The following is a 27,097-nucleotide window of genomic DNA, read 5'->3' on the forward strand; positions in this document are numbered from 1 at the left end:
AGCAACAGAGCCAGGTTTCAGACAAGGTTGGATTCGGAGCATGAGCTCTTCAACACCCACACCCAGAAGTGCCCAGGCCAGAGTGAAGCTCATGGGACCCATGATCAGTTTTGTATTGTGTGAGTGTCTCCCTGCCGCAGCCCTCTGCCAGCAATTTCAGGATGAGGATTGGGGTTATTCTTCAGGCAGCCCTGCCATGAATGACACAGCAGGCACATTGTACCTTCTCAATAAACACTTTGCTAATTGAAGTGCTACTCTGCCTCTCGGTCCCCTTTTCTATCCTTGCACAAGTTTAGAAAGAATGCAACAGTGACATTTGGACTTCAGCATTTTTACATAGATGATTGAGGACAAGATGACTAGTTGACGTGTGGGAAATTTAGCTACTAAGAGACCCTTGAAATCCTCGTACACTACTTAGTTACACAAGTGCGATGACAATTGCTTAAGAGGGAGAGCATATCCTGCTGCCAGAGAAATAAAGTCAGTCTATGTCATGAAAAACAATTTTACAAACGTAAGGACAATGTAGAGCCACATCTAAGATCTGGTAATGAAATAAGTCACTTACCTCTCTTTAATCTATTAATAAATTTCAATTTCATTGCTTTCTTTAGAAGGTGAGCACCTCTATATGAGAATTTGAAGGCAATGTCTAAATGAATTGGTGGCATTATTTCTGATGCTCAGAGTGTATAATACCTTCAAGAGTATGGTCTTAGAATGGTCCTGGATCAAAGTTAGTGTGTGTGTGTGTGTGTATTTATATGTATATTTTTCACTAGTTAGGGGGAGCAGAGTAATAAGTCTGTAATTGGTTAACAAGGGGACCTTGGACAAGTGGCGCCAAGAAGGCAGAGTGGGAAGTATGTGGGCTTTATAACTTAATCTCGTCCACATACCACCTGTGGAAGTGTAGGCAAATTTTTCAGTCACACGGACTCAGGATTTTCTTGTTTGTTAAGCGAGGCTAAAACAGCTCGGTTGTAGAGTTGTTGTCAAGTTGAGAAATCGCACGTGGAGAACAGCAGCTCGTTGTCCAACATGCCGTGGATATTTGCGCCCCTGATTCTGTGCTAGGTGAAAACCCATACCCTCCTTCACACTGTCCCTGTGGAGGACGTGCCGCCATTATGCCGCAGTTGCTGGCCGTTGATAGAGTATAAGAGTGTGGATACTGAACTCAGAGATGTGGATTCAAAGCAGGAGTTGACCACTGTCACTGTGACTTCTGTAATTTCTTTGTTCTCGCCGCGACTCTGTTTTCTTCTCTGTAAAATGGCGAGCATGATGGCATCTACCTAAATAGGGTTATTGTTGGGACTGAACGAGAGACGCTGTGTAAAGCCCTTGCTATGGACTCGGCGCATATTACGTACCCAATAAATGCTAATTCTTATCAGCTACTTCCGTTATTCGGTGGGTGCTTTACTGGGAAGGGGGTATCAGGCTCTTCCCAGTACGAGAGGGCGCCCTCTTCACTGAGGCTTGTTTGCAAGTATGGTTACAGTTCAGTGTTATTGAGGAAGTGGCACAGCCACTGTGTGTAGGACAGAAGTAGGGGCCTCAGTCCCCAGTGCAGGGATTGTAGGACAGTCAGGGGAGAGGGCCGGTCGGTCGGCACGGGAGATACAGAAGTGGAAGGGCTGCCTCGCGGGGTAGTGCAAAAGGCATTTAAGAGGAGATTCCTCTGAATGGAGTGGGATGGGAGGCTTCAGAGAAGTGTTGGACATTTATTTTTATTTCAGGGACCTAACAGCAGAACAACGTACAAAGACAGATTTTTGAAAAGGAGAATTCCTTGGAAGGCATCTTTAGATAAACCCAGAGAGAAATAATTTACAGAAGACATGTAGTTTGCAGTTGGCTCTCCGTGGCTGGCATCTTTTTTCTAGTCCCTGCCCCGAATGCGGCCTATACAGAGGTGGCCATGACTTGGCCTGGAATGGCTGGTGAACTGGGTGGTGTGGACAACCAGTTTCTGCCTCTCGAGGTCCATGACCCTTTCTAGCAATGTGCGGGCTAGACTGAAGGAAATGATTCAGACTTCTCAAGATGTCATGTTGTACCTGAGACATGGTTGGAGAAAGATGTTTAACAGCAAACGACCCTATGCAGAAGTCTTCGGTTTCCTTAAACAGGGTCTTCTTCCTTAGGAATCTGAATCTGCGAGGTCATCTATAATGCGATACCCTTCTAAAAAAGATTTCTGCCCATTTTCCCTCCCTCTGTTTCTCCTCCTCACCCTTTCCCCACTTAAAACACATAGCCCCCTGGATCACACCTGGTGTCATCTCTAATTAAAGATTACTTTCAACTGCTGACAGTAGCCCAAGCTGTTCTTTAAGACGCTCTCATTCCACTTAGTGCCCTGTGCCTGCCGAGCCTGCTGTCGTGTTTTCTCCAGTTAAGACATTGCCTCAACAAAATCTGTTTTAGAGTTTTCCTTGCTTCTCCGTGCTGAATTACAGTCACAGTCAACGGCCCACTTGTGTGTAGTTCAAGAAGCAATTAAGGGCTCTTTTCTTTGAACAAGCAAGGGAGGGGGGAGAGTGACAAATGATCATTATTCTGATGATGCCTCTGTGTAGCTGAACCGTTCACAGATCTTTGATGCCGTGAGTCCCTCACATTGAAACCTCTTGCTGTCACCGCCTTCTGCAGCCATGCCTGCCTGTCAGAGCGCCTTGATGGCGGTCAACGACTCCCACGTCATCCGGTTGGAGCAGCTCACTCGGACTTTAGGATTGTGATTAAATACAGCGGAGACAGCTGCACAGTGACCCACGGCATGGTGATGGTAGTACTCAAAATTAGAAAGCACGAACTTCGGAGGTGTCCCAAAGAAGCTGGCAGTCTCCATTGTCAGCCTTTTGTTTTATCTTGGGCGGGGGGTGGGGGGGGATTTATTATAATCGCATCTTTCTACGCTGTCTGCATGACTTGTGTCAATCTTTATCTTTAGAGGGCAGGGACTTTTATCTAGCTTACCCACACCGGGTCTAAAACAGCTGAAGACAGAAGCTGCTTAAATCTTTTTATTAGGATGATCAACTGAGGCCCTCATTGATGTTTCTCAGGAAGTGTCTTCTGAGTGTGGGGCCGTGAGCCAGGCCTTGGGAAGAGACAAGTCACTACGTGGCAGTGGTCCTTAAGGGTCGTCCCTGAACCAGCGGCATCAGTATCTTGGGAACGTGTTACAGATGCACCTTGTTGGCCCTGCCCTCAGAAACTCGGAGGGCGACACCCAGCAGTCCAGGCTGGGCTTCAGCAAGCCTTCCAGGTGACTCTGTGCGTGCTCATGTTTAAGAAGCACTGGTGTCCATGCCCCTGGGCCCCCTAGCCCTAGCACCCCCACAGACTTTGTTCTGTGAAGAGGAGACCTCAGGTATGAGTGAGACTAGAGGGGTGGGGATTGAGCTTCCTCGAGGTGAGGAGCAGCTTTGACATGGCATCCCAGCTGCTTCCACAAGGTGACAAGATGATGACTTCCCTCCTTTGGATGTCTTTTAGGTTGCTTGGCAGCTCCAGTTGCTGGGCAGTTCCACAAAACCATGTGGGTGTGATGTTGGACCATTCTTACCTTGAAGACAATGTCTTCTTACCTCTCCACTGAGTATGCATGTTGAGGCGGAGAAGGGCACTGATTCTTGCTCAGAATCAAAGCAGCTGGGGTGCGATGAGAGGAGGGTTAGACGTGGACGACTCGGGTCAAGGCACAGCTCTGTTCCAGTAGCTTTGGGACTCGGGGAAAATCCATTAACCTCACTAAAGGCAGATGGACCTGAGTTTCCCCATCTCAGAAACGGAGCTAATTATGTCTGCCCTAGCTTTTTTATAGGACGTTCTGCTCAATTGAGATAGGGGCCGGAGTAGGATTTTGCCCAAACTTAATTCTTCTCGCAGGTTCTTGGATGAAGGTGCCCTGCCAACAAGAACCACAGCTCAATGCAGACAAAGTACTTTCTTCATTCATTAAACGGATGCATCTACATACACACACGTGTGTGTATACAGGGGCGCACACTGTAGGGCTTCAGTGGTTAGAGGTGGTAGAACACAAAGCTGAGTGATATCAACCGAGGTGAAGCATCCCATCTCCACCTTGTGGCCAGGCTCTACGTCCCGTTGCCCAAGCAGCCCAGGTGTGAGTAGCTGGAATCCCAAGGATGGCCGAGCTCAGGGTGCGATGACCGCACAGAGGCAGGAACCTGAGCTGAGCCTGCCTGGTATAGATGCCAGAAGAAGGGACGGAGGTGAGCCTAGGAGGCTGCCTGAGCTGCAGACACCTTGCCCCTTGTGATCATGGCCCAGTGAGGGCCAGGCTCCAGCCCAGCACTTTGGGTAGCCCCCTCCCATGGGAGAGCTGACAAGGAATGGGGGATCGAGGTGCAGGTCTGAAGCAACCCCTGTAAGACTCCCCTCAACTAGGAGAACTCTCAAACTTTCTTCTCTGTAGGAGAGAACTTTTCCTTCCTTATAGTACAAACAATGGGAGAGAATGGCAGAAGTTCCCTCCTTCTTCATTAGCTAAGCAATTGCCCTATGCTAACCATTTATAGGTACGCAATTTTCTATTACTTTAGTCTGTCCTTTCTTCAGTCCCTGAATGTCACGAGGAGCAGGAGACCCTGAAGACCCTCATTGGCAGGCAGGGTTGGCTGTTCCCTGCCTTCTGGTTAGGGCTGGGACTTCCCAACAGGAGTGGGTAGCAAGCTAGCTCAGCTTGGTTGCTGAAGCAATTCCAAGGGAGTAGGAAGAATGGAAGGTAGTGTGGGAAGGTGGGGGTCGAAAGGAAATATGAATGAGAGTCATCAAATAGGGTGAGCACACATTGAAACGAGGTGGGAGGGGATGAATGCCTTAAATGGGGGCTAGTGTTTGCTACTTACTTTTTCAGGAGCCAGCTCGAGCCTGTCGAAATGCTCGATTTAAAATGCTAGGGATGTCACACGTTTTGGCCTAACCTGGCAGCACCTCAGAAGCCCTAGACCAACTACTAGGTGGTACCTGAAGTGTGTCTTGGTACTGCCCCCTCCCCACTCCCACCCTCAACTTACACACTGTACCCACCCAACACTCTGCTTGTGTACCTGGTCCTCACAACTGCCCTTCTGCATAAACTGTAATGTTCTGCCACCTGCCAGGGCTGAAGGCTGTCTTCCACCCCAGCCGGCATAGCTGAGTGAGATCCTGAGGGTCCTCTCCCATGGTGGCCGGACCCTGGCTCGATTGTCTCAGTGCTGCGTGGGTTCCCATTTCTACTTGCCTAGAGGCACTGTGGGAACACTTACCCAATAATGGACATGACGGTTGGCCAGAGACACCATCATTATTTTCTATCTATCAGACGGGGCTTGAGGATACCAAGCAGGGCGGCTGCATAAGGTTGTGCACGTTGTGGACTAGACAACTTGAGATAGTGCCTTCTACGTGGCGGCCTATGTATGTAGTGTGTAAACACATCGGGCAGCCCTCAGTGCCACCGATGAGACCCGGATTTGTCATACTTCTTTGAATATTGTAACTTAGACTAACAAACTTAACTTTGCTCACCTCCATGGCTCCTTGCCAAAGATGTGCTCTTGGGGGAAAATGAGAAAAGAATAGGTTCTGACAGATTGCATTCTGTAAGTCAGCTATATCTGGTTGGAGATAATAATCACAACCCTCACCATCACCCACCACCCACCCCCTGCTACTGCTACCATTTATTGAGCACATGTTACGTGCCAGGCACATACATGGTTGTGGGGTATCGCAAGGCTTCTTCTCACTGCAAGGACCATCTCGTCTTCCTAAACCCGAAGTGACATGTCACACAGTGACAAAATCCATTAAGTCTCCCTTAGCAGCTCCCTTCAAGGTTGAAAGGTAGAGACACTCGTAAGCCTGCTTCTGAGGACATTGAGGTCCGATGGAGAGAGCCTCCTTCCTCCATTTAAGATTCCCAAACTTGCTCAGCTCATGGTGCCTTTTTGTCTCAGTAACTTTTTCACTCCCAAGACCAAGAGAAATACCTAGCAGTTCCATTTATTAATAGTTAGTTTTAAAGAACTTAGTAGTAGTCTCTGCTGTCTGACAGACAGAACTCTGTTGTCCTGGAAATTTTACAATATCCCGTGGCTTTCCTGTGAATTTGTTTTATCCCACAGCATGGCAACCACGGCCTTAACCTCACCTGAGGCAAAGGAGATGGAGCTTAGAACATTGGGAAACATTTCCAGGAGTCTGCCACCTGTGTGACACTTTCCCCTGCAATAGTCCAGTAAAAGAAGAAGAATTGTTATCCATTTAATGGGAAGGAAGATAATTTGGTAGAAGGAAGGTGATTTTGGTAAAGTATAAGGAATTAGTTGTACACACGTTTTCATTTTTCCTTATAGGCATTTTAATATCAGAATCAATTTCAGGCCAAAGGATAGCGTTTATAGCCAAGAATGTGTTTGGACCTATTTGCAGATGTGCTGCCTGTGGTTTCACTTGCAAAGCAATGGTTTCTTTCTGGAATAACAAAGTGATTGCCCATATACCATGTCTATTTCTGTGTCTGTATCACTCACTAGACTTGGGCTGCTTCAGGGCAGGGTCCAGTACAGAGTAGGTGCTCAGTTGCTCAGTGTATGTATGGTTTTTTAAATTACATAACTCCTTTGTGAATGGCCTACAAATACGTTTGTTTTTTTTTTAAGTTCTCCCAAACAGCCATCACAAAGACTTTAATTAAGTCACTCTGACACAGAAAATGGCTTCAGTTGGGTCAGAATTTCGCATATAACTTTTTAAGTTGACATATAGTTGACATATTAGTTTCAGATGTACAAGATTTGATTTGATATTTATGTACATTGCAAAATGATCTGTAAATCTAGTTAACATCCATCACTGTACGTAGTTACAGAAAGTTTTTTCTTGCGATGAGAAATTTTAAGATCTATTCTCTTAGCAAATTTTAAATATGTAATACAGTATATTAACTGTCGTCACCATGCTGTACTGGTGCATTACATCCCCAGGACTTATTTTATAACTGGAAGTTTGTACCTTTTGACTCCCTTCACCCATTTTGTCCACTCCTTAGCCCTCCTCACCCCCAAATCTGGCAACTACCAATCTGTTCTCTATATCTATGAGCTTGGTTTTTCTTTTTGTTTTTGTTTATTTTTTACATTCCACATATAAGTGAGATCATACAGCATTTGTCATTCTCTGCGTGACTTATTTCACTTAGCATAATGTTCTCAAAGTCCACCCATGTTGTCACAAATCACAAGGTTTCTTTCTTTTTTATGGCTGAAAAATGTTCCTGTGTGGTGTGTGTGTGTGTTTGTGTGTGTGTATGAGATCAGACAATTAAGTTTGTGAACTCATCCTAGAATGAGTGCCACATACCTCATTGCTGAATATCCCTACAGTCACCTTCGAAGTACTCCCCTTGGGAAGCTGTGCACCGGCACCAGCGCCTAGTTTACCCTACAAAGCAATTTTGGAACACTTTTTCTGGAATGGCCATCAGAGCTGTCGTTGTATTACCCTTGTGTCCTGAATGTCATCACAATGTGTTCCTTTCAATATATCTGTTCTCTTTGGGTAAAGAAAGAAGTCATTGCGGGCCAGATCAGGTGAGGAGGGAGGGTGTTCCAATACAGTTATTTGTTTACTGGCTAAGATCTTCCTCACAGACAGTGCCGTGTGATCTGCGTTGTCTTCATTCAAGAGCCATGAATTGTTGGCAAAAAGTTCAGGTCGTCTAAGTTTTTCACGCAGGCTTTCAGCACTTCCAAATAGTAAACCTGGTTAACTGTTTGCCCAGTCAGTACAAATTCATAATGAATAATCCCTGTGATGTCAAAAAAAAAGGTTAGCAACATCATTGCAACAAGTTCGCAAACTTAATTATCTGACCTCGTATTTCCCAAGCCAGTACCTGATGAATTGTAGACGAAATAAAAGAAGGCTGCATTTCAAGGCACAGGATTATCCTTATAAGAATTCCCAAGGAGAAGTGACATCAAAGTGTGTTGGCATGACTTGGGGGAGGGTCCTGGGATCCTTTGTACTTCGTGATAGTAGCAAGCACACGCTTGCCAATTTGTACCTAGGCTCCACTCTGTAGGTGGCACTGTTCTAGAATGGAGGCCAGTAGAACCTCACTGCCAGTCATCGATAAGGGTTCGGCTCAGTTATGAGAGGTAACAAAGCTTTGGTGGTAAGAAACTAAGAAACATTAGCTATGTTCATTGAAATAGACTGCTTGATATTCGAGAAAACCATGAGTCTGACACCAGAGAACGCCTCGGAAATTTAACAGTGAATTTGGCAATGGTTGGCATTTGTGGTGGGAAAGAATTCAGTAACTGCAGAAAACCCCAACATTTTTTCATTGGAAGTAGATCTACCCTTGGATTGCCTATCCCCAATCTGAAGATGGGTGAAGCATAATTGTGTTGACATAGGATGTAGCTTGCAAAGGCAACATACCCAGTTTGTTGAGATGAGAATTTTATTGTATTATTTGTGTTTTTAAAGATTTTATTGGGGAAGGGGAACAGGACTTTATTGGGGAATAGTGTGTACTTCCAGGCCTTTTTCCAGGTCAAGTTGTTGTCCTTTCAATCTTGGTTGTGGAGAGAGCAGCTCAGCTCCAGGTCCAGTTGCTGTTGCTAGTTGCAGGGGACGCAGCCCACCATCCCTTGTGGGAGTCGAACCGGCAACCTTGTGGTTGAGAGCCCACTGGCCCATGTGGGAATCGAACCCAGCAGCCTTCGGAGTTAGGAGCATGGAGTTCCAACCTCCTGAGCCACCGGGCCGGCCAGAATTTTATTTCTTGACTCTTGCCCCCAGTCCATTGCCCTTTATCCACTAGGCCAGCACTATTGAACTCCCTTGGGTTGAGGCCAGTCAAGCCCAGCAACATACATTGCTAGGCAGTGGCACCATCGCTAAGCAGTTCATGCCATTTGAGAAGCTGGAACCGCTGAGCAATGACAGTGCTGTGAGGAAGTGCACCTAGACAAACTTTCACCTGTCCCACCCTAAAAGAATCCATGCTGTGGAGATGTGAGCTTTTCATCATTGCACAGGGGCCTTGAATGTCCTGGTTTTAAATGAAGCAGGAGCAGTAAGGAAGCTCGTTGTGAGAAACAGTAGTACACCTGCTCACTGCCCTCTACCTTGTCTCACACTCAAACAAAAGGACTTTAGCGTACGAATCTCAACCAAATGCTCAGAGAAGGCATTGAAGGCACAGAAGCAAGGGAAAGAGACTACTTCCGGGCCTTTGCCGGTTGTAGTTCAGAGCAGGCTCTTGCTCAACTTCTGTTCTGCAGTGAGTTAAAAAAAAAAAAAGGTGTGTTTGATGGTGGTGAGAAGTGGATAGGAAGCCACACGTTTCTAAAACTCTTTATTTGCTGCAAAACCACCTTGGGACTAACCAGACCTAAATTTTTGGAACTCACGTTTCCTAGAACCTCCAATGGAATGAAAACACTCACTTTGACCACTTAACATTGTTCTCTAACGGTTCTGTTGTCATGCCCCGTTCTGAGTGCTTTAGATGTACTAACTCATTTAATCTTCAAAACAATATTAGAACCTATGAGAAAGATACAATCGTTGTGATCTTTCGATCCTCCTTAGGGTCATGTGGTAGGTAGCCTGATACATATATATATTATATATATATATATATATAATATATATATACACACACACATATAATATTTGTAATTATATATATTTATAAATATATATGTAAATATATATATATATTTGTGTGTGTGTGTATATATATATATATATATTTACAAAAACAGTGTCTTGGAACAGGACTAGGCTTTATAAAACAGAAATTACATATAAGGAAATAAAAACAGTCTAGCTTACGGTAACTCATAGTTAATGAAAATGCACAGAGAATAGACCCAGCCTTATACAAAACTTAATTTCAGTTCCTTTCAAGTTCAGTTGTTTTGTTGTTAAGTGGTACACTTTTTAGGCTAGATTTATTTGAGGGTCGTAGGCTTGTGTAGTTCATAGGACAGATGATCTCGCCATTCAGCACTTAAGGTATCATCTTTCTGTTCCTGTGACTCTTAGAGTAGCTTGAAATACGGAAACGTGAATGATTGTATATTTCTACCTCTGGATGTTACCCCGTGTTCTAAAATCATGACATAAAAATGTAAACTTACTGTTGTATTTCTTGTAGGCTTATCAGTGCCAGTATCCATTGAGGGGACTGAGAGAAGGGGGCAAGCTGCAGGTAATGATATCTTTTTATAAAAAGAAAGAAATGGAAATGTTTGGCTTTTGTTCAGTAACATATACTTTGTAATGTTCTTCCCCTCATTTACAATCCTGTCCATGTATAAACAGTAATTTGCTCTTATAAGCGTGTACTGTACTTAGAGTTCTGTTGGGAGCAATTGGTGTTCTTTATCTGTGCCATCATGAGCATTACAAAAAACAATAATTATAAGTATCCTCTAGGGTTAAAAAAAAAAAAAAGAAAAAGAAAAAGGGAGAATCTGTCCTGAGACTAACTGCTCTGTCTCAGTGTCCTGCCCCACCCCCTTCTACCACTCCCATCTCTAATCCTTCAAAACTCAGTGCAGATGTGACCTGTCGCAAAGCTCTGAAGATGTTGTCACTGTTCGGAGAATTGTATTTAATAACACTATTTCCTTACCTCCGAAATAACTTTTTGCTATATTTAACATTGATCCTCCGATTCTGAGATCTGAAAATGAATAAGCCTGGTTTCCTTTGACTGACACAGTGAATTGTGGGTTGTGATTTTTTTCCTTTTCAAATCCAGGGATGTACCAATGGAGTCAAGGTTTGTGTTTTCCGAATGGTTTGAATTACAAAAATAGACTGGTTAGTGCCATGAGACACTAGCATTCAGTATCTGGATGAAAAGCTTCAAAAGTATCAAAGATATATTTCAATTTCCTAAAAGTTGCAGTTACAGAGTGTTGTTTCAACTGAGGAGACCATTAGATTACTAATGGAGTATTTACAGAGGGAGCAAAGCGCAGTGGAATCTGAATATATAAACAGCTTAAGTTCTTCAAGTCTAATTTATATCCAGTTTTTTTGTAATTCGCAATGTGTTTTCCCGTAGGAACTATGCTTTGCATGCTTTGGGCCTCCCAAACTAGCTTATGAAAATCTATGTCAAGCATAATGTAGTAACATGTTTTGTTGGAAAGAGCCCAGAATTAGGTAGTATCAGATAGCTCTGAGTTTGAGGCCAAAGTGTAACACTTACTAGTTGTATGGCCCTGAGCAGGTCGCTGGACCTTCCTAAGCTTTGGTTTACTCGTACACAAAATTCACATGCTGAAATCCAATGTTTGATATACTTTGCTGAGTGAATGGACAAATAAATAAGCATGTGACTTATTTCTGTGGGAAAAACAAAATTCATCCATATGATAAGGGACTCCTACAGCCTCTTCTGTCTTGTGGTGGAGATTTCAGGCCAGGATCTATAGAAATGGATGGAGACTTCTTAAGGTTCCTTCCATGGCCATTTGTATGGCTTTGGGGTCTCCTCTGAAGCACATGGTGGCTGGATGTCTAACTGCAATAGCTTCCAAGGCAAGGCCAAGGCGTTGTGTACATCTTTACAGTCTGCTGTACACGTGATGGGCTCATCGAAGAGGTGTGGTGGCCATTTGTATGTTTGACTCATGCTCAAGTTAGATGTTTGCAAATTAAGGACTTTGTGTATACTTCTAGCTCTATGAAATGTAACAAAAGGAAAAAAAGATTTCTTTATTAGAAAGTATATTCAATACAGCTCATTTCAATGCCCAAAGGAAATAAATTAAAGCATTTAAAATAATGAGAGAAAAAAATATAAACGTATGTAAAAAAAAAAAAAAAGAAATCCATAGTGTTACTCTTAGCAGGGGGCAAAAAAAGATACAAGGTATTCCAGACTTTGCGGCTGTTGTGTGCTGATTTTGGAATGGACTTTGGGGTTTGTTTGTTTGTTTTTTTTTCTAAACGTGACCCCTACTTTTCTAACAGTTCTCAAACACGGGTAGGAGTAGTTTTAAATCAATCTTCTGTTTCAGTCGTATACCTTCTGAAAAATCCCTAAAGTTTCAAGAAGAGCTTTTCTTCTTCTTTTCTTAAGCAATTGCTGTGTTTTGAGCTCCAAGGGCTGACAGCTGTTCTAGTTTTGCTTGGGGACTTTTTCACATTGTGGATTAATCAATGTTATGAACTGGGTCCGTGGGGTTTTGGGAATGTAATTGGTTTCAGATGACACTTTGCTAGTCAATCTGTGAAACAGCCGAATGTTGACACAGCTGAGCAATTCCAGCTGTTTCCACTCGCCCCTTCCTCTTTCCTTGGACGCTACATCCTTTGCCTTTATTTTAGTCTGCCCTCTCTCATTGTGACTTTGCTAAGCTAATTTATTTTCCTTTCTGAAATTTCTTTTTGTTTTTCTCCCCTTTGGGATACCACGGCTCCCCATTTGTTATATCCTCCACCCAATTTTATTTTGCTCAACTTTTTTCCTGACTTGCATCGTTTTTAAGGAAATAATAGTTTTACCATTTAAGTTCCCTTTTATTTGTGGCAGTCATGTAGTTTGTTTATTTAAGGGCACACAGCAACAAATTTAGGTTGTACACAACTGCTTGGATTCTGCAAATATTTGGTTTCACAACTGCTTGATTAGTCTTTTTTTTTTTAAAAAAAATAAAATTACCAAAGGCATCCACTTGAGTAAACAATACAAGCTATTAGCTTCATTCAATGCATAGGCGTGTTTGCTACTGTATATCCCTCGGAAACAGTGAGTAAAAGAGATTCAGGTATCAGTATTGCTGTTAGAAAGATGTATGATTAGAAGAGAGTAATCAAAAAAAGACCAAGCCTGAATTATGTGTAGTATATTAAGAGTTTATATACTGTCAGGGGAATGGTTCATAAATTGCTTTCAGTGGTTTTTCATTATCAAACTAATTTCTCTTTGTATTTTCGAGAGTACTTGTTTCTGCATCTTACCCAATGGAGGAAAGGTTTTAACTGCTTGTGTACCCAATAACATGTTGCTGTTTTATTGAGTGATGGAGCTGCAGATCTAGAGTTAAATGAACTAAACCAAAGAACAGGACTGCACAAATAGACCACATGTGTGAATGTGGTCATTCCCAAGAGTGGGGGGACTCTTGACGTGGGCAAAGTAATCGCATTCTTTCCAGAATGGCCTGCGTCGACTAAATGGATTGCTCAGCTTTACAGGACAATTGCGCAGCCACCTCCTCTGCCTTGCCTGTGTAGACTTAGAGGCACTCATAATTAAATATTTCGAAGTCGAAGTTCAGTCTATGATGTCAAAGCACGTGGAACAATTAAGCAATCATCACGAGAATTCAGCAAATAAATGCAAGTGACATTGTGAATTTTTCCAGATATTCCCTCCCACTACAGTTGTTTTGTGTTTGTTTGTTTGTTTGTTTGTTTTTAAGTTTTAAAATTTGTCAATGACATTTGAGCCACTACAGTTGTTAATGAACATGCTATCAGAGGAAGCTGTCTCGGGGATGGAGACTATTGTAGAGACAGGAAACAGTGGGTAGACAGATACACAATGTCGTTTCTCTGAATAGAGAACTATAAACAGTACAGGCCCTTAGGCATTGGTTAGGGGTGATCCAGTTTAACACTTTTATATAATCGTCTATGTAGTGAAACTTCTGGGTATTTCTAACAGTGAAATACTAAGCTGTGGGCAAGTGTGCTAAAAAGAGGCAGAAGAGCATCTGTATGAACAAAACATATGGAAAAAATAGCTCAAATTGCACTCGGAGATGAGCAGGCAGAGTTATAGGTGATAACTGAGTACATAGGCTTGCAAATCATTGCAGACAGTTTTCCGAAGACTGACCCAAACATTGTTATGTTCAAAAAGGGAGACCAAATACTAGATGTAATCATGGACAGTGCTGGAATCAAAATCAAAAGCGCATCTCTGGCCATTTATGAAATAATCTGTAGCTAGACCAATATACCTTAAGGATAATTTGACAAAACCAAGGAAGGTTCTGAGAGGGATAAAGTAGCGAAAGGATTTGAGATGTCCCACCATGCGGGCAAACAAATACATCTAGTACCCTTTGTTTATGAAGTTGAGAATGGATGGGATGAAGATCTGTAAGATCCCAGAGGGTAGGACAGTGGCCCCAAACATAGCACTGTGTGTGTATGTGTTGCGTGACACTGTAGTGTGTGGAGTAAGAACACCAGGGTTCAATTCCTCTGACCGTAGGCATTGTACCTAAATGATAACCCTGTAATGATCACACTACTGTTAACTTATGAAACATCCTGGAGCCTTAAACACATTGTTTACTCAATTACTTGGGGCTCAGACTCTCCATGCTTGAGGTACTTGGAACACTGAGTGATTCTTTTGTAGTCTCTGTAGGGAGAGACGGGGGAGTGAGTCACTAAGCTCAGGGCCAGCAGTGAGGCAGCATTAGGTATGGGGGGCAAATGCTGGGGGCGGTAACTTGGGCAATGGTTATTCCTCCCAAGTCGGCTTGCATCTTAGACATTCTAGAATTGCACTTCTGTCGCATGTAAAGAGATGGGCAGATTGTGCCATCGTTTTTCTTCCTGCCTGGTGACAGAAGCAGCATAGAAACCTCAACTCAGGTGATGGTGGTCGCTCAGCCGTCCGTCTGGTCTTCCCAAAGCTATCCATGGTGAATCTCAGGGAGTGGTTTTCACGACGGGGACCACTGATAGCTGAGGACTTTGGGGAGGCTGTGAAAATGGTACCTCCCTGGGCTCCACGATAGTCCTGCAGCATCAGTGTGGAAGGGGGAGGGGCTCCATTTTTAACAAGCTCCTTTGTTGACTCGCGTGCATTCTACAGTTTGCACTAGGATTTTAGGCGGTGTGGGAGGACTGGGGTACAGCCCAAGTATAAGGAGGTGTAGCTTCACCAGTCTAACATAAAGCCAGTGAGAAGGAACCCTGTACATGTCCCCTTTGTATTGCAAGGGTTTGCAGAAATAAAGTGCTCTTCAAATATTTGGTGCTGAGAAGGCACAGACTGGAAATACCTGGGTGACTTTCTCAGGTGGAAACTGTGACTCAAATGAATCACAGTTGTTCTTCTCAGTGATTTGATGTGAGTTGGTACCTTGCCTTCAGAATGTGATGGCATAATTGTACACAGGTCCTCCCTGGAGGCAAAGGGCTAATTACATAATGGGACCAACAGGCCCCATCACTCTGTCCTCTAATTATGGTTCATAAAATGTCCCGTGTTGACCTTTGCCGTCACAGTTGCCCTACAGGTTGACTCCAGAATGTTATGGCTCGAAGGGTCTTACGACATTATCCAGCATGAACTCTACCAAAGCTTTATTCTGAAGCGCGTGGGAGGCCAGCCTGGAGACGGGAGGTGACCAAGGTGTCCCGGAAAGGCAGTTCAGGGCCAGGACTAGTGCTTGGCTTTCCCTGTGTTTTCTTGTCAGTAGCTAGGGCAAATCTGCTCTTTATTCTGCGACACTGACTCATTTTTCACAGGAAACTCGACTTGGACAAACCTGGGATTTTTAAGTTGAAAAGCTGTCGTTTAATGTTCTTATTCTTTTATAATCACAATGGTTAATATTTATTGAATACATACTCTGTTTCAGAGAGTGCACTAAAAACTATACACAGATACCATCTAATCCTCTCAGCACACCTGTGCAGGTAAATATCCCATTTTAAAGATGAGGAGAATGAGGCTTTAGAAACTTTCAAGAACCTTGCGAAGGAGAAACAGCTAGTAAATAGGAAATCAAAGATGTCAGCCAGGCCAGTTTGATTCTAGAATATTAATTTATATTTTATTAGACTCTTAGCTGATCATGTTGATGTACAAAATTCCTTTTGTACAGATACAAGATCTGGTAACCTTATCTGAAGTACTCTTTACATTTAGATACTGTGTTTCCCCGAAAATAAGACCTAGCCGGACCATCAGCTCTAATGCGTCTTTTGGAGCAAAAATTAATATAAGACCTGGTCTTATTTTACTATAATACGGGTCCGGTCTTTATAATATAATGTAATGTAACACCAGGTTATAATATAATACATTATATTATAAAGACCAGACCCGTATTATAGTAAAATAAGACCAGGTCTTATATTAATTTTTGCTCCAAAAGACGGATTAGAGCTGATGGTCCTGCTAGGTCTTATTTTTGAGGAAACACAGTAATAGATACAGTGTAGTCAATGCTTACTCTATACGAGGTTCTAGATTACACAACTTTATGCTTTACCAAGTTACACTGATAGAATATAAATACTCCAGCATGTTGTCTCTGGGCAGTGGCTGTCTTCTGTCTCTCTCCCCACCCATCTTTTTCACAAGCTTCCTTTTTATAAAATAAGACAACCCAAGATGAAGAGAATCTGTATTTTCTGTGACATGTGGAATTATTAGTCAGGAACAACAGAAGCTCCACAATGTGAAGACATCAAATATGATTTAGTCACATAGGGGATTGGTAGTGCCATTGAATGATGGACTTTGGGAGGCCAGCTTGCAGCTGTGCCCTGCAGGTTGGCAAGCACACTGGTGGACGTGTCTGATCTGAGTGCCCACTCTTCACACGTTACGTCACCATCCATTTGTGCTGTGGGTCTTAGTCTCCGGCAATATACTCAGACTGTAAATTCTATCGTTTTCAGATGACTGTGATAAATTAGAAATATCAAGTATGGAAGAAGAGCCCACAGGATGTGGGATGCCTTACTCTGTGTCATACTTCATCACAGGCTTTTCACAGGGAGCGTGCCCCTGGCCCTGGAGAGTCAGCATGTAAATATCCACACCCAAGGGTGCAGACCACATGTCCCTGTAGACACAGAGCTCCTGTCACATCCCTGTGCAGTTGGGAGATAAAAGAGTGTAACCACCACCGTCACTCCATATGTGAATGGCAGACACTGAGTGTGTATGTTAATAGACACATGAAATGCAAACACTGCCCAGGGTCCCCTTGAGGCTGCTCATCTGAGAGGCAGTAGTCACAAACATGCCAAGCCTTTATCCAGGCTTTTCTCTCTGCCTGAAACACCCTCCCTTATCTTCTCCACTGGGCTCCCTCCTCCTGTTTTTCAACACTTGGCTCAGATCCCCTCTGCTGAGACCTCTTCCCTGACTGCAGCCATTCTGGGAGTGCCTCATTTCACTGCTCTCTGCTCTGTGCTGACCTGTCAGCTTCCACACTGCTTGGTTAAAATTTTTTTATCTTTGTGGCCAGACCTGATTTTCAGGGTTCCCAGAGGCCTCTCCCAGGAAACACCAGTCCAGAGAAACGCTCCTTTCCAGACAAGGGAGCAGAAGTGAATTCTCTTCTTCCTTTCACTAGCGTCTGGGCCACTTGCTTGGGGTATGGAGTCTGAGACCATAGTCATTGCTGGCCAGGAGCCACTGTGTGGCTCTCCTGGAGCTTATCACCTAAGTGGGAGAGAGGGAATACTGTCAGAAGGTAAAAGGGGCCGCTTACTCTACTTTGTAAGTTCCAGAAGAAATGCAGAATCAACCGTGCAGCAGCACTGCAGAAAAGAGGAAGGGTACTGAGAAGAGGAGGGCTTCGGGAGGAGGTCCTGAGCTGGATCTTAAGGAAAGGCTAAGAAAGAAACAAGAAGTGGGAAGTGTGGCCCACGGCCATGCCCTCAGTTCTGCAGTTTGGTGGCAGAAGCCCTGTGTGTGGGCATGAGCATTTGTTCCTGTTGAAGGTGTGGTGTCACCTGGGTGCGCTGTCAGGCCTAAGGAGCTGAGAAGACCTAGTGCACAGGTGGCAGTACCCCTCAGGCTGGGGGTGCCGGCTTCACCTCTAGCATTTCCATTCAACTCATTGACATTTAGTGAGCACTTACTGTGTGCAAGGCGCTGATACAGTAATGCATAATACCCTACTCTTTGCAGGCCCAGCAACTAAAGCACTACATTTCCTTTTAAATCTTGTAATTAGAAAAAGGCTATATAAATCTGAATTACTGTCAGTATAGTTGGGATGAATAAATCATAAAGGGCTTTAGGGCTTGTGCGTAAGAAAATTTGAAGTCTTGGAACTACTCTTTAGAGCGAGGGACGAGGCCAGAAGCTTGTGTACCGTGTGCCACCAACACCCCTAATACCAACCATACCTCACATCAGCGCACAACAGATATGCTGCCACCTGCACCAGCATCACTGTGATACCAGCACATCCTGCCATGCCCTTTAATGCCAAATTCTAGGGGGGAAGAAGAGCAGCTCGTCCCTCATAAAGGCTTGGGGATACCTTCTTTTAGATTTAGGCTGGATATTTTAAACTATCATTGATGCCAGATTCTAGCCATTTTGCTTGTTTTAATGAAAAAATGAGGTGATGTGTGGTGGCTGACACGTCCCAAGCTACTTTTCCTGTGTGTTCTTTGGGTGAGAAAGCAGAAACTCCAGTGACAGCGTCCCCCATTTTACTGAGTGGTCTGCGGCCAAGAGAGATGTTACCTGTGGATGGGGTCTCCTTGCTTCATCCCCCACTGTGGGCCTCAGGGTCTCCCACAGTCCCTCCTGCCCTGAGGTATATAGGAAGACCCTTGTCATGTGCCTGCTCTTAGGGTGTGTTGTCATGGCAACCACCTGGGACCAGGCTGGGAGAAGCAGGCTCTGTAATGCATTGACTTCAGCTGGAGCAGAATGGGGAGGAAAAGGTGAGCCAAGAGGACATGAGAAACGGGAGTCTCGATGCCACAGGACTAGGAAACGTAATTATCAGGTGCCTTAATTTTGCTCAGCATGATTCCAGGGTGGTGGGGGAGCCTGGGAAATGTGAAATCTGTCTCTCCCCGCAAGAAGTTACTTTACAGTCTACTCACTTACCAAGTACTTAGTATCTCTCTGAAAGCATACCCTGCACAAGGCGATGGGATTAGTCAGATGATATGGACACCCCTTTGCCTCCATTGAGCTAATTGTTGGGTGGCGCTTACCCGAAAGTCATTGTTTTTCCAAATGTGGGACTGGATTTTTATCTATCTTTTACATTTTATGAATTAATTCATCAAAAGTAACTAAACCCCTTTTTTCTTTTTTTTTAAACCCCCTTTTTTTTATTAGAGCTGTTGGCTACCAAAACTGGGGAGCTTTGAACCCACTTTAATTTTTCTCTTCCATCCCATCTGTCCTTGTCCCAGCTTTTAGACTGATCTCTACTTAGGGACAAAATAGATACGGAACATTGAGAAGAAGAATCTTTTATTATAGTCCATAAGTAGCAGAAAATCTTGGGCTTTAGTTTCCCCATGAGAGGAAATGTTCTGTTGATATGTCACAATAGTGTATCTTACAGCAGATTTTGAATGGAGTAAGAAACATTTTTATCAACCTTTATTCTTCCGGAAACATGTGTAATTGCTCATACAGTGGTTTTTATAATAAATAGGTGCATTTGAATAACTCATTGGTAGGCAGAGAACAGAAAGTGAACTATCCTTCAAGGAGTGACAGTTAAATATCATTATTTACAGTTGAGTAAACAGCACGCTAAGTCACGAAAAGACCATTGCCTAACTGCGGTCATCTGCTGGTGGCTCAGATGGTCTGCGTTTATGTGTCTCCTTCAGTAGGCAAGAGTCTTGATTGTTCTGACTCTATTAAAGCAACAGGGAATTGTGTTTCTCTTTCTCCTCCTGCTGCTGAGATGGAGGCATCCCCTAAGGTTCAGTTGCTGGTTTTCTTGTCTTCTCTCTACTCTCTCTCTCTAGGAGACCCATCCCTCCTGAATGTCATCGTCATAGCATTCATCTGCCCGTTGGAAAAGAAAGGATATAACTGATAGACATTAGGAAGGAAGATGCACGAGTCACTGTATTTTTTTTGGGGGGGGAGGCAGTTTCGTTAAGGAAGAAATCAAAGATGACCCGTCTCTCCCAGTGTCAACATCGGTTATATCTATGGAAATGCTTTAATCACCGTAAAGTCACTGGATTTTCCAGCTGACTATCTCATCTTCTTCACAAACGGAGCCTCCCCACACAACAGCTATTTCTGGAACACCTCTTTTATGTTAGGTGTTGTGCATCAGGAGTTTGGAGCATATAAAGGAAGATAAGACACAGGCTTGGTCCTTGCCTAGTTTCTAGTCCAATAGGCAACACTGAGTGATTATAATACCGTGTGTTTTATGTGGTTGAAATACATAGTGGTAGGACCTGGAAGCCTGGACAAAGTGTCCCTGAATTCCCTGTCTCTGTCAATGCTGTCATCATTCTTCAGCCATCTCAGCATAAAGAACTGGTTATCAGGCATTTTATCTTCTCTTCCCCAACTCACTCTGTGGTATTCAATTAGTCTGTACCCTTCCCGGCATTCTTCAGATTCCCTCCCGCTACCTGAACCCCAGGTTCTCACTTACCTCCTACCGGTATCATTTTCCTCGCTTCCTAAGCTGATTTCTTTGCCCCTGGATGGACTCCCTTCAAATCCAAATCACACCCTGTAGCAAGATTACAGTTCTTTAAAACATTCCTTCCTCCTGAGCTTTTATCTCCTGCACATTCACTCCTTCAGCAAATGATTAAGAGGTGCTCAGTATCACTAAAACCTCCCAGGCTTTTGGGGATGAACTCTAAACCTTAGCCTGACCTTCTCCAGGCTGGCCACACCCTGCCTTTCTGACCTACATCTCCCCTCTCTAAATGTGACCTCCTTGCTAGTGCCTTTTCTTCACAGACTCATGTCATGCCTCATATGTTTTTGTCTCCTCCTTTGCTCTTGTTCTGCCTACCGTGGCTTCCAGATGCCCCACCGTGGTCTAAATTATGTTCTTTCTCTTCCTTGAGGCCTCCCTGACTACTAGCCATGAGGAGATAGAAGTGAACAATGGGAAAACCCTATCCAGTCAGTAGCAAACTAGCCTCGTGTGAGAATAGCCCACGAAACCCCAGGTACCACTGAAGCTGTTCTTGAATCGCTTCCTAGACTTGATTCGGGACTAAATGCCTGTCCTCTCATTTTCCCTTTCCAGTGGTCTATTTTAATAATTGTTTTTTTTCCCTGAAGGATGGATTCCTGAATGAAGAGAGAAGTGTTGGGAACCCTAGAGTCCCAAGTCATCGACTACTAGCTTAATGACTGCTTTTTAATAAGTCTGGGTGAGACTCTCAAGTGTAAGTGATGGGTCCTGAAGGTGGCCTTGTGCAAAGACAGGTATTTTATATGTGGTTTATCTTCCCCTAAGTTGCCTGTTTTAAGCAAAGTGGAAGGGGTTAAGAATCTGAAAGTTTCTACAGGTGTCTATGCCTCATAGGTGGCCATTAGACACTGAGTATGGGGGCGCAAAAAGGCACGTGCCTTAGAGATGAGCATAATTATTTTGTTGTTACTTTGATTATTGTATGACAATCTTGTGTGCTGACCCTAAATTTCATGTGCTTTCAATTTAAAAATGCTTCATGGCATCTAAAGAAGTGCTGAAGGCACTTGCCTTCCCAACAGAAAACAGTAAACATGATCATGCTGAGAAATGCTGGCAGGAAGATCAAGGTTGAGTGTGTTGGGGCTAGAAGCCACATGTTTATGTATTTCTGCATTTGGGGGCTTGGCAGTCAGAAATAATATTCTTTGTCTTTTATCCTGCCTTTCTCTTTTATACTGGAATATTAAAAAGCTAGGCGTAATCCAGAGCCTAAGATTGAATTAGAAGTGGGTTGAAATGCCTTCATTTTATGGAGAGTCTCCAGTGAGCTTGCTCCTGCTGCCTTCTTCTCTCTTGCTCTGCCTGTCAAGTCTAAGGAGACCTCAGAGACCCTTGGGTGTTCAGGGAGATCGTCAGAGACAGGCGCCTTTGATGTGCTCGCCTACCAAAAATGTCACATCAGCACCGGTCTGTTGTTTCACATTGAATGTGAAAGATTCACTAAAAGGTTAATTTCAAGCCTGGTCCAGTGTAGATCATGAAAAGTGTTGCTTTTTCATGGCACACCTAAAAAGTCAGGGGCGAGAGGGAAGGCCGATGCAAAGGTGGATCAGGATAATACTGTCAGAAGCCCTTTGGACAACCACTTCGGGGTATTTTTATCTCCAGTCCGCCCAAGTAGTGATTGGTGAGTAGTTGCAGAAGGAAACCGGATTGATGTGCGCCTTTTTTAACAGTAAAATAGGCCTCGTCTACTCTAGGACTGGTTTTGGTAACTATTTTTCATTTTTTGACCTTATTCCAGGGTAGAGAGTGCCCATGTTTTTAAAAAAACATAGTTTTTATGTTTCTATTTGTTTTGATTTCTAGGACCGTGTTTAGATGACAAAAACACCAGATTGAAAGACGGTCCATCTGGTATCTTTGGCTTTCAGAAGAGCCAGTTTTGAATCATATCATAGTTGATCCAATGGCTAGAAAACACATATTTACTCAAAATATGGTTAATTCAGTGTCTCTGAATAATCCTGGATTTTTGTCTTCTTGGGTGGGTCAGGCTACAATTTCTCCCTGTCTTTCTTTCTTCGAGAGGCATTGTGAAGAGGGGAAGGAATATGGGATTCCTAGAGACCCAGATCAGATTTCGAGTTTTTCCACTTTAGAGTTTTTTGCCGTTGGGCAAGGTATTTAACCTCTCTAAACCTCCATTTCTTTATTTGATATAAGGATGTTAAAACCTACCATAGGATTTAGGCTGAATCAGAAAACACATATAAGAGTATCTAGGAGCCTGCAAATTAATAGTATATAGTCCAAAACAGTTATCCACTGTTGCTATTGTTGATTAGTTCTTTTACATGTTAACTTGCTTTAATTCTTAATATTTTTTCTTTCACTTAAAAAAAATAGAAGTATATGGGTTTTTCTTTTATGCATTTGAGTTGATAACTCATGAATTGAATATTGAAGAGTTCTTTTTTGATTTTCTAAGATACTATATTTAATTGAAGTGCTTTTCAATAACAAGATAGTTACTTCGAACAGTCTAGAGTTACCTGTCAAGAGACATTTGCTTTACTGGCTGAAGAAGGGAGAAGAGTGCATGATGTTAATTATTTAAAGGCACTTTTTTCTGACAATGTTTCTCAAACCCTGATGATTCTGTTGGTTGCCTATAGACATTAGCAAATGCTGGTGTACGCTCTGATTGAAATGGTTCTAAAAATAGAGAAAGGGAATTTTGATGTGTGATAAAAGTTCACATGATCAACCTTTTCTGCCTGTGTGCTTTCTCTAAATATTGCTTTCAAACCCCAGCTGGAATCTTTAAAAAACAGCTGAAAATAGTTTTCTTTCTAAAATTATTTTGTATGGTGGGACAAACAATGGCCCAGCAGATGACCTGAACATCTATCCGAAACACCTCAAGAAGCTGAAACACCTGCACAGGCATTGCCAGTGAGCTGGTGTGAGGAGTAAGTAGGCAGATGTGTTTTTCTTGGGGAAGTGAAGTGATTTTCTGCTGAATAGATTAAGATACTCTATAAACATTGGCTGCAAAATATTAATCCCCATGGTGGCCCGGGCCACTCAGGGAAGCCATGCTTACTGCATAAACTGCTGTGATGAAGAGTGAGGAGAAATCTGAATGAACATCAACCCGTAAAGCATATTAAAACCCACAGCACTAAACTTCACTAGGGAAAGGCAGAATTAAGATGTCAACTTTAAAAAAAAAGAGAGAGAAAGAACTGGGGAAAAGAAGAGAAGGCTGACTTAGGATGGTCAAGGTGGCATTCCTTAGCTGACCTGTGGGAGAGCTCGGAGAAATGCAAGACTGTGTTTAAGTGTAAGAAACTTAGTGGGAGAATCCACCATTACTTCATTAGCATAGCTCAGAGAATATGGCCTTTTTTAAACAGTGCACTATTTCGTGATGTCATTTACCCATACTGTTCATATGCCTCCAGCTCCTCAGAAATAGAATATTTAAAATAATATGGTTAATGATGAGTAATATAAAAATACTAATTGAAGGGACTTTATTGGGACACTGAGTATTTCTTGGAGCCTAAATCAGAAGGCCACATGTTTCTTGTGTCTCAGTGGGATGAGAAATACAAAGGCCGTGGGTTCCAATCCTAATACTGCACCTCCGGCCTCATTGCCAGATTTCCGTCTCTAACGGAAGACACCAGATATCATTTGAGACATTTTAGAAATAGAGTTTGGCTGCGGCAAGAAATGAAGATGAACACTTTTGCATCTATGGGAGAACATTTGTCTGGAAAATAAAAGTTCTTTTTAGGAGCTATAGGGAGACAAGACAGCTGATGGTTACTTTTGCTGCCTGCCTTATTCTTTGTTCCTTACATGACAATACATGTCTTCTTGCCTTCAGGAGAAACTGCATAGATGTAAAAGCAACAAGTAAGCATGAAGATGGTAAATCTATCCTTAAAACTTTCCATTTATTCATCACCATTCCTTTCGCATTTTTCTTTTTTCGTTTATGTTCAACTCAAGTGGGTTTGCAAGTTACACCTACCACCTAACAGCTTTGGGGTAAAAATATAATGTAGTCCGTTTTACTTTGAAAGGTTTCCTTTTAAAGAAATATCTTTGCAGGAAACAAAGAAAATAGCAAAAGTAAGCTGTCCACCACTTCCCCTTTTCCTTAAGTATTGAATTTTCTGAATATGCTCCAAGAATGCAATAGGTGTATTGTGCTTGGGGAATGTTAAAGGGACACATGAAGTGTAAGCCTGCGTCACTGCTGTGTAGATTTGACGTAGCACCTACACAGAGCACATTTGTCTGCAAACATGCCCAGCTCTTTACTTGTTTCTGGCTACAAAAATAACCATCAGCTGCGTTGTCTCCCTGGAGCCCCTCAAAATAAGACAAGCAAGAATTTGGTTTTTGAGAGGTACTCTCAAAGACCGCATCCCCAGCTTTATTCCTGGGGCTCTGCCTCTCTCTCTCGGGCTCAGCTCTTCCCTGGACACCAGCTTCAGAGCCGACAGGGACAGGGGCATCATGAAGGTCGTCCTGGCGTCCGCCCATTTGTAACTAACTGCTCAGCACCTGTGTGATGGCCACCATGATGCTGTGTTCACAACTAGGAACCATCTCAATGAGCTTTTTCTGCTGCTCAGGGGTCACTTACCTGTACAAGGCCTAAGTACGTCTGGACAGGGAGGGAGCAAAGGGAACCTGTGTCCTTTTTATCAGCGTGAGTCAGTAGGCCACCATCGAGTCTCAGGGAAAGAGGGGCAAAAGCCAGATTTTGGTGTCCCAAAAAGAATGTTTCCACAGCTGACAGCTGTATGCAAACAGTAACTGTTCGTCGCGATGAGCATATTTTAAAATATGGGGAGTTGAGATTATTGGCTCTGGGTGAAACCCCAGTGATCCAGGATCAAGTGATTGAGCAGTTCCAATCCGGTCTGTCTCTTCCTGCCAAAACAGGCATTGGTTGTACCGGGGACAAAAGCAGGAGTGAAGTACCTGGTTAAATCTTTAATCATATAAAGTAAATTAATGAGCATGGATACGAGATTTCTTTTTCTTTAGGACACTTTATACTATGCTACCATTTGTTTCCAGAAGCCACTTTCAGTGCTTTAGAAAAAAGTGTCCCTTCTGTAATCCTGTACCAGGTACACGATTAGGTAAGTAGGATACAGGAGACACTTTTTGGCATGCTGCCTGAATTCATCTTAATTTCTCTCTTCCCTTTTGGGCTTTTTGTACACCTTCTGTGCTTTTGTCGTATTGATTAACTGTATAAAGACAATCAAGAGTGCATGGAAATACCTATGACCTAGAGTAGAAATAATCAGTGGGAGAACCAACTATCCAGTTTCAAAACATACACTCAGAGCATCTGAAATGGTTCCTCCTGCTGAATTGGTGATGATGTGTAGAAACGGGCTGTCTTTGATCTAGTGAAGCAAATCCATTTCCAGAAACTGCGATCTGATAAGTGTCATTCACCTTCCACTTCTTTCCTGGACTGATGTTTTCCTTCCTTATGGAAAACACAGTCAGAGCTTATTATCATAGCATCTTACGATACTAAAACCACTATTTGAAAGCTATGTTAGTGGTACCTTTACAGTCAGCTGCGTTTTGAAGGATGCAAGTCATTAGGCATGAGGTTTTGCAATCTAGTCTTCTAGAAGTCTAGCTCTTCAGTAGACCTCTTGCAAGAAATCTGAAATGTGTGTGTGTGTCAGACGTATAGTCTTTGGTAATTAGTGCTTTATAGCATTGGGCTGCTCCCTCTTAGCACACAATTATTCATATCCTCTGAGCCTTGCAGGGAATGGTTAAGGCAGCCCCAAGGAATGTTTTGAAGTGAAGACAGAGACTTTAAACTTTTTTTTTTTTTGCATGTGGAAGTGTTCGACAGAAATAGCAAATGCCCGGCCTCCCCAAAGCCTCTCCTGCTTTCTTCTAGAGGAGAACAGTACATGCAGGCATCACTAGGTGGCATAGCTGTCTTGGTGTATTATTCTCATGGAGCCAAGCTTGTAACCGCTGTGGGATGCTTTGATGGTACCTGATAGGATTCCTCTCCAGAGGCACCAGTGCCGTCCGTTCTGGTCAGGTTGAAGATTCCATTAGCAGTGGATCACTGGATGGACTCCAGGAGACAGAGAAGCTACGCGTTAGGGTCCGTCACTGCAAACACCTGCACACCACAATTCATCCTGCCCAGGCTGCTGCTGAGACAGAGCTGCTGAGTGGTGCTCAGGCTTTCAAGTTTATGGTAATGAGTGCTTGAAATTAAAAGACACAAATCAGTATACAGCAAACACATCTGATTGGACCGCTAACCAGTTTCCCTGCACCACACTTTTATCATTCCTGAGCTAGAGTCGGAAAACCACCACCCATGGGGCAAATCCGGCCCCTCGCTGTTAAGTTGTGCTGGAACAGCCAACCTCATTCGTGTAATCATTTATTGTCAATGGCTGCTTTCACATAACAGCAGAGCTGAGTAATGAAACAGACACTTCGTGGCTCATAAAACCTAACATATTTACTTTTTTGCCCTTTACAAAAAAAAAAAAAAAAAAAAAAAAAATTGGACAACTCCTGCCCTCTGGAATACGGTTTGAGAAACCAACTTCATCCCT

The 27,097-nt window shown here is 43.2% G+C and overlaps 1 protein-coding gene across 2 annotated transcripts in view; it reads left to right on the forward strand.

The window, feature by feature from the left end:
• The window catches only part of RORA (RAR related orphan receptor A), a 688,250-nt gene that overhangs the window by 147,077 nt on the left and 514,076 nt on the right, over positions 1 to 27,097 (forward strand). The window contains exon 2 of one of the 2 annotated variants that reach the window (XM_033107224.1): positions 10,214 to 10,267. The exons of the other annotated variant lie outside the window; for it this stretch is intronic. Within the exon in view, the coding sequence (XP_032963115.1) occupies positions 10,214 to 10,267 (54 nt within the window). The remainder of the gene's footprint in view (positions 1 to 10,213; positions 10,268 to 27,097) is intronic. 2 annotated transcript variants of the gene reach the window in all.

Source organism: Rhinolophus ferrumequinum, chromosome 6, assembly GCF_004115265.2.
Source record: "Rhinolophus ferrumequinum isolate MPI-CBG mRhiFer1 chromosome 6, mRhiFer1_v1.p, whole genome shotgun sequence".
NCBI classification, from domain to species: Eukaryota; Metazoa; Chordata; class Mammalia; order Chiroptera; family Rhinolophidae; genus Rhinolophus; species Rhinolophus ferrumequinum.